Genomic DNA, 13085 nt, shown 5'->3' on the forward strand with positions numbered 1-13085 from the left:
TCTATAGATGTACTAAGGTTAATTATTAAGTTGGATGATATTTTTTATCTTTTTACATAATAAGAAAACTTACAACTTAATGATTTAAATATTATAGTAAACAAAAAGAAGTGTGAGGTTTAAATATAAAATCTAAATAAGAAAAACTCTGGAGATATATAGCTTACGCAGAGTCGAGTCGAAAAGACAGGAAACTCGTGAAATAGGAGGCAGAGGACATGGGTAGTGTGAAAGCAGTTGCTCTTATCACCGGAGATTCCAAAGTCCGGGGCTCTCTTCATTTCGTTCAGGATACCAGCGGTCTCTCACTGTCTCTCTCTCTCTCTCTCTCTCTCTCTCTCTCTCTCTCTCTCTGCGGCGTGTGTGCTTTTCTGGGTTTTGGTGTTAATTGTTGGTAATTTAAATATAAACAGGGCCTACACAAGTAAAAGGGAGAATTACTGGGCTCTCTCCGGGCCTCCATGGTTTCCATATTCACGCTCTTGGTGATACCTCCAATGGTTGCAATTCCACTGGTAAAAGATTTCTATCTCTCTATAATTTTCAGCTTTAATTCTCAATTTTCAATGTTGGCTTTTTCTTTAATGGGCTTTAATTTTCTCATTTGTTTTTCTTGGTTCACTGTTGGTAAACTAGTAAAGTTTTATATTTTGATGTTGTTTTTTTATTAGGACCTCATTTTAATCCATTGAAGAAGGACCATGGAGCTCCTTCAGATAAGGAGCGTCACGCAGGTGATTTGGGTAACGTTGTTGCAGGCCCAGATGGTATGAAAAGTATTGGTTTCTGTGTGTAATGTAGTATTGTACACCAGATGGAATGGTTCCTCAGATACATATAGCTCAGTATTTTACTAAATTTGCACTCTGCAGGAGTTGCTGAGGTTTCTCTTAAGGACTGGCAGGTAATTTGATTCATTCTCTGTTCACTCAAATCCTCTAAAATTGTAACATTGCGTCTAGCTGATGTCTTTTAATTGAAACATGCATATATATATATATATATATATATAAATGTGGATGTGTGTGTGTGTGTCATAGGTTATCTACAATGCTAGAATATTATTGCCAATGAAATCATTTTATTTGTTTGGAGTGTTCCCCTTTTTCTATAATCTAAGTTCTCGATATCAATTTTAGATTCCACTAAGCGGACCTCATTCCATTCTTGGGAGGGCAGTTGTAGTGCATGCTGATCCTGATGATCTTGGCAAAGGTAAGAATGTACAATTTGATTGGATGATTGTTTGCTTAATACATTTGCACTTTCATAGCATCTTCTGGAGCTTATATTGCAAAGGTGTCAATCTCGTTGCATTTAGACTTAATTATGGTCGTTCTTATCATCATGCGATGAAAATTTTTCCTTCACTTTGTCAGGTTTGTGTCAATCACACAACATCTAAGTAGCATTCGTTCACCTTTTTGATTCAAAAACTTGTCTCCTTAGCTCTTCATACTTTAGAAATAATTTCACTAGCATATCTCTTATCACTTCATTTTGACTTCAGGAGTTTTAGAAGAGTGGGTGAATTTACGTGTTGTGTGTTGCCCTTCTCAGTGTGTCTGAAATCATGTGTTTTTATAATAAATTCTATGCATTCTTTTCCTGTTTGTGCTGCTATTGTTAATACCATGGATATGGATCGGATTTTGGTGCTGGTGTTTTTTCGTTTGAATGATTCCATGAGACTGGTACTGCAGTATCATATGGTTTTATCAGATTGCTGTGATGTCCATAGCTTCTAACTTGATTCCTTACCATTATTCTAACATTAATTATATATTTCTTACTTACCCAATAAAGATAGATTGATATTGAGAGAGATGAAGAGAGAGAGGGTTAATCTGCATCTATATTTCTGTTGAGAAACGGCTGCGTTTATTTTTGTTGAGGAGCTCGTTTTGGAACAATTTCTTGGTCCCTGGCTCCCTGCATGGCTGCATATCTGAAAGCATTGGAAGATTTTGAATCTGTAATACTTTGGAACTGGTGGAAATGCTATAATAGGAGGGAAAAACTATGAGCCATCTTGAGGATGAACTCCCTTTAGGAGTGAACTGATTCATTGAAAGCTTGAAGGGGAGGAACTGGAAAATTATTTTCCTCGGAAATTTTTTAATACTTTGTTTAGTAACATCCTCTTCATGACAAACAGAATCATGAAATATATCTTGCCGCTATGGATTTTCACATGCTTCAAAATATGCTGAGACCTGTGGTGTGGGTCTTAACTATAAATTTCATGTCACCTCCCTCCTCCCCTAGCCCCACACTGCCCACCCCCGTCTCCCTCGCCCCATTCCATCTCTCTCTCTCTCTCTCTCTCTCTCTCTCACACACACACACACACACACACACACACACACAGAGTAAACCATACCAATTGCAAACCAAACAAGCAGCAACAGAAAGCTTCGACTCTGATATACAACCAAATATCATTCAGATATTTTGCGCATTGGGTGTGAGTATTATTGTTAAGCACAAGATCTCTGCCCAAATTGGGCACATGAAAAGGCAACATGATGCACATATGCAGGGATGGGAGAGGAGGGAGGGCCAGGGGTAGAGGAGAGGTTGGGTTACCCATTTGGTAGCGATTGTTTTTCTTTCCATGGGGATTGAAACCTTCTGTAGTGACATTCAAAATATTTTCTTTTGGAAGTCATTAATCCTGTAAGGCTACTTACATACTGTAATACAATTGATGAATGTTCTGTGATTTTGCGAAGCATCTTTTTGAGCTTATATCACAAAGATGTCAATGTCCTCAGAGTTAAAGTCTAAATTATTTTCATTCTTATTATCATGCCGTGTAATTTTATTTCACTTGTGCCAGGTTTGTGTCAATCACACAACATTTTATGAAGTGCTCATCCACCTAGTTGAGTCCAATTACTTAGGTCTTTACACGTGAGAAATAATTTCTCTTGCACATCTCTTGGCACTTTGCTTTGAATTCAAGAGTTTTAGAAGTGGGTGAATTTACTTGTTTCTCTCATCGTGTTTAAAATCATATGTTTTTTTTTGCAATACTTTTCCATTTGTCCTGTGATAGTTAATATCATATGAATGCAGATTGGAGTTTTGTGCATTCTTTATGCTGGTATGTTTTTGTTTGAATGTTTCCATGATGTTATGATACTACAGTACCATATTACTTTATAGATCCGGACAGTTCAAATTGTTGGAACTGTGATATAGATACTCCTTTAAGTTTTGTTGTCTGGGATCAATCCCTGGGGTAATGTCCTGATGATTGATGTGAAGGTTTTCATCCAAAAGTGAAATTAATTTCTTACTATTAAGCTACATAAATTGTAGATTTCTTACTAACCAAATGAAGAGAGATTGAGAGATGAGAGAGAGGAAGATATATACATATAATTTGCATGCTAAGTTTCTGTTGAGAAACTGCTGCTTTTATTTTAGTTAAGGGTTTTATTTTGGATCAATTGCCTTGGTCCCTGGCTCCCCGCATGGCTGCAGATATGAAATTTGGAAAGTTTTGAATATGTGATATTTGGAACTGGAATGCTCTAAGAGTCGGGGAAAAATATGCGCTATCTTGAATATGAACCCCCTTTAGGAGTGAAAGGATTCACTGAAAGCTTGAAGTGGAGAAACTGGTGAAATTTTTTTGTAATTTGTCTAGTATCTCCTCGTATGACATACAGAACGATGATTTATACTTGGCACAATGGTGCTGAGAAATTAAAAAACACTGCCAAATTGGCTTCTGCCTTTTCTGCAATAACTTGCTCTGCCATCTTCGGTTATTTCAAATTTCTGTTTTCTAGTACAAATTGCAGTACTGTGGATTTATCTTCTGATTCATGTCCACCATTGAAGCTGTTCCCTGATGTCTGTTATTGTTAATGTAACAGGTGGACATGAACTCAGCAAGACTACTGGGAATGCAGGAGCAAGAGTTGGATGTGGTATGTATTTCACTTCTCTAGCCTTTTGTTGATGCAAGAAAATTGTTCTTTAAAAGTCAGTAGTAGGGTTATTGTTTCTCCCCCTTTTCCCTTTTCATCCCCCAAACTCTTTCCTATATTTGTTACATTGACTTTTTGGCAGGTATCATTGGCCTTAAGTCATCTGTTTAGAGAGAATTGCTTATTGGGCAGTTACACAACCTAATAAATGTGGTTTAGTCCTCTCTCTTTCCGTATGTGTTCAGTGTTCTATAATCGTGTAATAATATTATTATATTGGTATAGGAATGCTTTACTTGGAAAATTAATGCTTGCTTCTTCGTTAAGTTCGGTTTTGAGAAAACCATTCTTTCCCTCTTGAGTGCGCTTTTTTGCTTATTAAACTGGCAAAACTATCAATGTAGACCAACTTGAAAGTTCTGTTTGTTATACAAGTAACGTAGAAAAGTAAATTGCAAGTTCAGTAAGACTATATATCACGTGAAATGATATTTATGTACATGCTATCTCTAGCAATATTGAAATCCACAGGATATTCTCATGCTTTTATATTAACAATACAATGAAAGAATATTAATGCTTTGGAAAAAAAAAAAAAAAAAAAATTATATTAATGCACAGATACTCACTACTCACTTGCAAAATGTGTGTATATCATATGTACAAGTACTTCACGCGTAATCTGTTCTTCAGTATTACAGACAACTATTTGGTTGAACAATGCCAGAAGTATTTCCATTTACATTGGTACAATGTGATTGAACCACTTGATTCCGGTAGGTCAAACTCACGTTTTCGAGTCGTATCCCACTGCATGGATTTGTTGCGCTGCAATCGAATTTTATTGCTACTGCTCTTCCTGATGTTCCTTGAATGTTTCGGTACAATACGTCACTGATTTTCACACCTGATGCCTGTAGATTGAACAAAGATGGAAATATGTGCATCAGACAGAGTTTCCATTTGATATGATAATATAACATCAAAATAGTACAAATTACTTAGTTTTATTACCTGAGCAGGGCAGTTGATATTGCGTGGGCAGTATTTTTGATCAATTACAATGGGATTTTGGACATTAAGCATTACAGCATCAATAAATTGAACACCTTGGACAAAGCCGCTGCTAGGTCTAGGCCAAGACTTAATCCTCAGCCCATTTTGAGTACCCTTGAAAATTGCGTTTCTAACCGTCACATTTTGAACTCCTTCCTCTTCCAAGTCTTTGGCCAAACTCCCTATGCTGCAATCACCACACCCATGCATGCATAAGCCAATGCTAATGCCAACTATTTTTTCATACAAGAGATTGGGGGATGAGATTTTCTCACACACACACACATTGTTAATGTGCCACGGAGTTTGAACTTGAGACCATTGGTATGCAAGTCAAGGCCCTTTCCACGGGGCTAGACCACAATGGCAATGCTAATACTAACAATAATTAAGGGGTTTAATTGCAACCTTAATATATATAGCTATGCAAAGCAAGAGCTAAAATCTAACCTAATGCCATGGCCAGGTCCACATGATATTTGTTCGACCCACAAGTCCTTCATGCCAGGGCCAATAGAGACGCAATCATCACCAGTTTTGATGGATGTGTTGAAAATTGCAACATTTCTTGACAATTGGACATGGATGCCATCAGTGTTTGGGCTATTGCCAGCCGCATTGACTTTGACTCCTCGAATGTAAACATCTTGGCAACCGTTTACCACAATGTGGAACATTTGGCCGTTCAATGACGTTAGTCCATTGATGCTAATGTTTTTGGAGTTTGTAAATCTCAGACTCTGCATTGGAAGAAACTTAAAAGAAATGAGTAAGAGAACATGATGAATATACTTGTAGGGTAACTTAGACCACAAGCTTACACAAGAATTATCATTGCAAGAAAAAGATAAATTACTAATTGTTGCTATGTTGGTTCACAATCACAAATGAAAAGAAGAAGCAAATTACTGACCGTGGCTCCGTTGGGACAACCAGTGCTTGCAGCTAACTTGCAAGCCCACAAGGCAGTACCTTTGGCATCAAGTGTGCCTCCAACGATGGAAACACCGGTAACTCGTTCGAAGCTGAGCCAGTTGTTAGCTTGGCCTAGAATACGGTAATCAGATGAAGCAATCAACGTTCCGTCGATCTGGAAAGTAATATCTAGGGTTTTGCATTTGTCACCTCTAAACTTGATAGCAGAGGGAAGCAAATACCTCCCTTTTGGTACACTTATGGTAGTGGAATCGTTGGAGGCACAAGCTGCAGACCATGCATCAACAAAAGCTTGGGTGGAATCCGTTGCACCATTAGGCTTAGCTCCAAAACTTAGGACATTGTAAATGAATGCACTCTCAACAACCAATGATTGTAGAATCATCAATACTACAACTCTGTAAAGACAATTTGTAACATTCACCATTTTTCCTTCTCTTCTTCTTCTTTTTTTTTTTTTTTTCCTTTTTTTTTCCTGTGTGAGAGGGAGTAAGAGAGAAATTAAAATACTGATGTTTGATGGTAACGAATGAAAAGTCAAATTTTGGTGGAAGGAATGAAGAGTGTTGGGGTATTTATAGTCTATATGGTACATGCATTTGTGCAATAATTAGCTAACTAGCTAGGTTGATATATAAGGGATGTTTGTATTATATATTTATATTTGTATAGAGGATGGTGTGGGTTCTAAGAAATTAATGTATCATATTAAGAAAAAGGTGATGATTTTTCCACTCCCTTTTTGTCAACTTACACTCCCTTTTGTTTTTTAATAGTTTTTATTATAACAAAAAAGGGAGTGTAAGTGGACAAAAGAGGAGTGAGAACATACAATTTCAAACAAAAGGAGTGTAAGTGGATAAAAGAGAAGTGGGAAAATCAGCTCTCAAAGAAAACTGTGCCCCAAATAATTTGTCATCCACTCTTAGGTACCTGTGTTTTATAAAATTTGAATTTTCCCCTTCAAATTCATTTTTCTTACTTACAGCCCATCCTTTTATTTTTCTATAAATTACACTTAATTTTTATAAGTAAAATCCGGTTACTAGAATCCACTTAAGCAAGTTACCTAATCAAGTTTAACATATTAAATGTTATATTTTTTGAATTCCTAAAGTACCCCTAATTGCATTTTTAACCTTTTTTTTTTTTTTTTTCCAACAAATTGTTTGCTAGTCAATGTCATAATGGTGTTTCAATTTTGCATAGGTTTTGTCGGTCAGTTTTATTTATTTATTTTATATATAATTAAAACTTGGTGTGTAATTAGTGTCGTATGTTTTTGAAATTGATTGGTTCCACAACCTAGAGGAAATTTAGGGATTAAAAAAATAGAAACCACGTTCGAATGCCTAGTAAAAAACATTATTGAAATCCTAAACTTAAGGGATTTTTTTAAGGAGAAAAATGTTCAGCAACAAAGAAGGGTTGATGGCATGATTTGTAAGTATGTCAAAACACATGAACACTTTGGCATCCAATTAAAAATTGAGTTTTATTTAAATGTAATAAAATAGGTGGGTTATTGTCTAGAGTATTTTAGTTGTATGGGTCTATTTTAGTCAGACCCAATATTAATAAATTGGCAAAGGGTTTATATATGAAGTGTAGTTTCGATATCAATTGGTCACTGACTTGTTAATGAATCAATTCATCTCACATGGATGCACTAATTTGTACTTAAATTCCTTCATGGCTACGAAGATCAAGATCAAGATCAGATCATCATTCCAAAGCTTGCTGTGCCTCAGCAAAAACTCAGAGCTACCATGCAGATGCATGGACATAGTGCAATCAATTAAGAAAGATTAAAGAGGAAAACTAATTAAACTCTGAAATAACTGTAACAATTCAAGGAAGGAACTGTTGGCGTGACTTGTGGATATTGACATACTTTCCTTACACACAAAGAATTCCTATTATAATTGTATTTGATTTACTTTAATTCCTGATTTCCTACTGTAAATAGATTTATGAATTTATTATTTACTTGCCTATTCAGGTTTCGTTGTATTATAAATATGACCTCCTACAAGGAGAAAAATACACATAAAATTCCCACAAACAAATATTCTCTCATAGTTTTCATATTTTAGCATGGTATCAGAGCGGCTATCTTGGAATTGCTGACTCTAGTTTCAAACCCCCGCCGCTGCTATGGGGGTTGATGATTTTTTCAACCCTCATGGAGGTAGCACCACCGACTCCTTCTCTCATTCTCCACCAACCATCGTTGAGTTGAGTGCCCAGATGGCTCCGCTCCTACAGATGCAGACTTTGACCCCGAACCCGATCCAGAATCAGGATCCTCTTTTGACGACCCCGACCCCGACCCCGACCCCGACTATGACGACGACGACCCCGACCCCGACTCCGAAGACGACCCCGACCCCCACTCCGATGATGACCCCAACCCCGAATTTGTCTCTGATTCAGACCCTGATCCCGATTTCGACTCCGACTCCGGCCCCGACTCAGGCTCAGATTCCGATCCCAATTCCTACTCAACCTGTATCCTATGCATCTTCCGCTGCACAGATTATGACTTCTAGACTAACGACCCCGACACATGGACCAGATTGCGCATATTGTGGTGATCCGAGACACACTTGTGAGACTTGTTTTAAATCGCATGGCTACCCCAATTGGTGGGCTACTCTTACAGATCGAGGACAATGCAATATGACCAGTAATGGTACTGGTTATGGATTCCATACTTCCGATAAGATTGATTCCAAGAGCTGGATAATTGATTCCGGTGCAACTGATCATATGACGTTTGATCCTGATGATTTTCTGAATACTACACAACCTCGACGAACCTGTATTGCAAATGCCAATGGTGTTACTTATCCTGTGACAGGGGCTGGCACTGTTGCACTCTCATCCTCTCTCACACTATCTAATACTTTACTTGTTCCATCTTTATCCACTAAATTGTTGTCAGTTAGTCAGCTTACTGAACAATTGAATTGTTGTGTACTCATTTACCCGAGTTTTTGTTTGCTTCAGGATATTCACACTAAGGAGATTCTTGGTCGTGGTACTAAGAGAGGGGGGCTATATTATGTCGATGACTTCAGTCCCGGCATGGCTAACAGTGTGACACATCCCTTTGATAGCAAACAAAAGCAAATCTGGTTGTGGCACCGTCGATTGGGACATCCGTCTTTTAGTTATATGAAGCATCTTATACCAGATTTATTCTCAGGTTTCAAGGACTCCGACTTCACATGTGATACTTGTATTTTGGCCAAGAGTCACCGTGTGCCCTACCCGTTGAGTACGAACAAGTGTACTACTCCATTTACGTTAATTCACTCTGATGTCTGGGGACCTTCTCCTATCACTGCTCCTTCTGGTGTTCGATGGTTTGTCACATTCATCGATGATTGTACACGGATGACATGGCTTTATTTGCTGAAGAATAAAAACGAAGTGTTTTCCTGTTTTCAGTCCTTCCACAAACAGATGAAAACTCAGTTTAATGCTCAAATCCAGATTCTTCGCTCAAACAATGGTGGAGAATTTGTCAATCATGACTTTCAGACTTACTTCCAACAACATGGAATTATCCATGAGACGACTTGTCCTCAGACACCACAACAAAATGGTGTTGCTGAACGAAAGAATCGACATCTTCTTGAAACCGCCCGAGCACTTCTGATTGGCGCTCATGTTCCTCGCCATCACTGGGATGATGCTATTGTCACCGCAGTTCATCTGATCAACCGCATGCCTTCTGGTGTACTGACCTTTAAAACTCCCTTACAGGTGCTTGCACAACACAGACCTCTGCCTTCTGTTTTGGTACTCACACCCCGAATCTTTGGATGTGTGGCTTTCGTTCATCTCCACAAAAATCAACGTAGCAAACTTGATCCATGTGCGCTTCGTTGTGTTTTTGTGGGTTATGCCACTCATCAGAAAGGCTACCGCTGTTATCACCCTCCTACCCAACGAACCTATGTCACTTTGGATGTGACCTTTCTGGAATCTGAGCTGTTCTTCCATGACCCATCATCCAATTCTACACTTCAGGGGGAGATACGAAGTGAAGAGCAGAATTGGAGCAACTTGGAAAATAAAGAAATTCTCCTTTGTACAGAAATGATTGATCATTCCGAGTCTGGAGCACGAGATTACTCTCTGTCAAAAAGCGACCAATCGCCCATTCATAGCGATCAATTGCCTGACCCACCTGATCCATGCGAAGATATTTCTGATCCGAGTCTCACACCTACAGACAATACAGAACAACAAGATGAAGACCCCCCTCTAACTCAACAGTACCAACAGACCAATCTCCTGAGAATATCCTTGAGGTAACTACTCCTACTAGACTTGTGCATTTAGATGATAAAACTATTGGATATCAATTACCTTTCAGGCAAAATCGTGGGAAGCCACCAAACCGTTATTCACCTGATATTGGCAAGACATCCAAGTATCCAATTGCAAATCATGTATCCACTGAGAAGCTGTCTGAACCACTCAAGGCTTTTGTGCATCAGTTGTCTGCTATCCATATTCCAACCAAGGTCTCTGAAGCATTGAAAGATCCTAAGTGGGTCCAAGCTATAAAAGAGGAGATGAAAGCCCTTGAGAAAAATCAGACTTGGACATTGGAGACTATACCCCGAGGAAAAAAGACTATCGGATGTAGATGGGTGTTTACTATAAAACACAATGCAGATGGATCTATCGAGCGATACAAGGCAAGACTTGTGGCAAAAGGGTACACACAGACCTATGGTATAGACTATGAAGAAACCTTTGCTCCAGTTGCAAAGTTAAACACCGTCAGAGTCTTATTGTCCCTTGCAGCTAATTTGGATTGGCCACTACACCAGTTTGATGTAAAGAATGCTTTTCTACATGGCGAACTCACGGAGGAGGTGTACATGGACATTCCTCCTGGATATAATACTACTCAGACTGGAACAGTTTGCAGGTTACGAAAAGCATTGTATGGATTGAAACAATCACCACGTGCATGGTTTGGACGGTTCACCATGGCAATGAAGAACAATGGTTTCAAACAGTGCAACTCAGATCATACTCTGTTCTTGAAACATCGAAAAGGGAAGGTAACAGCATTAATAATCTATGTTGATGATATGATTATTACTGGGAATGATAAACAGGAAATATCACAGCTACAAGACTATCTGGCTACGGAGTTTGAGATGAAGGATCTAGGTGGACTCAAGTATTTCTTGGGAATTGAGGTGGCTCGATCGCAGCAAGGCATATTTCTCTCTCAAAGGAAATATGTCTTAGACTTGTTGACAGACACAGGAATGCTAGATTGTAAACCTGCGGACACTCCTATTGTTCAGAATCATCATCTTGGAGAATATCCGGATCAAGTTCTAACTAACAAAGAAAGATACCAAAGGTTAGTGGGAAGATTGATCTATTTGTCACATACTCGACCAGACATTGCTTATGCGGTGAGCGTTGTCAGTCAATTTATGCACTCTCCAAGTGAAGACCATATGAATGCAGTTCTTCGGATACTTAGATATTTGAAGTCTGCACCTGGAAAAGGACTTATGTTCTCAAAGCATGGTCATCTAAATATTGATGGTTATTCAGATGCAGATTGGGCAGGTAATGTAACAGATAGAAAATCCACATCGGGTTACTTCACATTCGTGGGAGGTAATTTGGTGACATGGAGAAGCAAGAAACAGAATGTAGTAGCTTTATCCAGTGCAGAAGCCGAGTTCAGAGGCATGACTAAAGGGATTTGTGAACTTCTTTGGTTAAGAAAGTTGCTTACTGAACTTGGGTATAAACCTACATCCACAATGAATCTCTTTTGTGACAACAAGGCTGCTATAGCCATTGCACAGAATCCGGTTCAACATGATCGTACTAAACATGTTGAGGTGGATCGACACTTCATCAAACAAAAGCTTGAGGCTAAAGTGTTTCAGTTTCCTTTTGTGAAATCCGAGGATCAATTGGCGGATATTTTGACAAAGGCGATTTCCAGTAAAGCATTCCACAATTCACTAGATCAGTTGGGCATTGGCGACATCTATGCACCAACGTGAGGGGGAGTGTTGGCGTGACTTATGGATATTGACTTACTTTCCTTACACACAAAGAATTCCTATTATAATTGTAATTGATTTACTTTAATTCCTGATTTCCTACTGTAAATAGATTTAAGAATTTATTATTTACTTGCCCATTCAGGTTTCGTTGTATTATAAATATGACCTCCTACAAGGAGAAGAATACACAGAAAATTTCCACAAACAAATATTCTCTCATAGTTTTCATATTTTAGCAGGAACGACTTCAAATAAGTAAAGAAGAAACTGATTACTCCCTGCCGTAACTCATAAAATTTTATACATCCAATTTCCATAATTTTTGGACCTCAAATTTCTGAGTTCATCTCCAAATTTTGCCATAATTTTCTGTAACCTTCCACACACATTTTTGTCTATCCACCAATATATGGCCAACGTAACTTGTCCATCCCTCGACTGAGAAAATAGTAAATTTGGCTTTTCCCCACTGACTTACCGAAGAAGATGCGTCCTCAACCTCAGTGGCTCCTCTTGGCACTAATTGGCCTTCTCCTTCCTCTGATGCTGGTGGCTGCTGTTACTTCGCCGCGGCCTCTTGCCTGCGGTTGGAAGCCCATAGCTAAAGAGAACATCAGCGACCCTCGTCTGAAGTTGATGGCAGACTTCGCGGTGTCCATGTACAACATGCGAACCCACAAGAAATTGTTCGTTGTGAGAGTCGTCCGCGGCGACACTCAGATCGTGGCGGGCCAGAACTATCGGCTTGTCGTTTTGGCCAAGGATGGACTGTCGTTGCCTAACTCCACCGCAGACCATGTCCATTATGAGCTTCGTGTCTATGAGAAGCTTTGGGAGGATCTTTGGAAATTGGCCTCTTTTCGTCAACTCGAAAATTAAACAAAATTAGTAACGTATTTGATATCTTTAAATTCCTCCCTACTTATAATAAAGACCCATTGTGTTGAGGGATATAGTGATTCTTCTGAATAATATTAATGGTAAATTTCCTACTCGTCTTATTTTTTCACTCACCTTATTTTCTCATATGGATCCCGAGTCTCTGCATTTAGCATCGGTGTATTTAAATGCATTTAAAAGA

The 13085-nt window shown here is 38.6% G+C and overlaps 3 protein-coding genes across 4 annotated transcripts; 2 read left to right on the plus strand and 1 right to left on the minus strand.

The window, feature by feature from the left end:
• Nucleotides 1–157: 157 nt before the first annotated feature.
• Nucleotides 158–4416, plus strand: LOC117634329 (superoxide dismutase [Cu-Zn] 2). Of its 2 annotated transcripts, XM_034368396.1 has the most exons (7): nt 158–300; nt 414–515; nt 672–767; nt 873–904; nt 1140–1215; nt 3891–3944; nt 4087–4416. In XM_034368396.1, exons 1-7 carry the CDS (start codon nt 219–221, stop codon nt 4113–4115), a joined length of 471 nt encoding a protein of 156 aa, XP_034224287.1. In that variant the 5' UTR covers nt 158–218; the 3' UTR covers nt 4116–4416. The 2 variants fall into 2 exon arrangements, with proteins under 2 accessions (XP_034224287.1, XP_034224286.1); XM_034368395.1 differs by lacking the exon at nt 4087–4416 and having other exon boundaries at nt 3891–4080.
• Nucleotides 4417–4639: 223 nt separating this feature from the next.
• On the minus strand, nt 4640–6766 carry LOC117635618 (polygalacturonase-like). Its single transcript, XM_034369953.1, has 5 exons — nt 6748–6766; nt 5914–6332; nt 5451–5740; nt 4959–5187; nt 4640–4858 (listed from the first exon to the last, which is right to left on the minus strand). The coding sequence occupies exons 1-5, from the start codon at nt 6764–6766 to the stop codon at nt 4640–4642; spliced, it is 1176 nt and encodes a 391-aa protein (XP_034225844.1).
• A 5724-nt stretch (nt 6767–12490) lies between these two features.
• On the plus strand, nt 12491–12883 carry LOC117633977 (cysteine proteinase inhibitor 1-like). The gene has a single exon (XM_034367861.1). The coding sequence runs from the start codon at nt 12491–12493 to the stop codon at nt 12881–12883; it is 393 nt and encodes a 130-aa protein (XP_034223752.1).
• The last annotated feature ends 202 nt before the right edge of the window (nt 12884–13085 follow it).

Source organism: Prunus dulcis, chromosome 7, assembly GCF_902201215.1.
Source record: "Prunus dulcis chromosome 7, ALMONDv2, whole genome shotgun sequence".
Classification (NCBI taxonomy): domain Eukaryota; kingdom Viridiplantae; phylum Streptophyta; class Magnoliopsida; order Rosales; family Rosaceae; genus Prunus; species Prunus dulcis.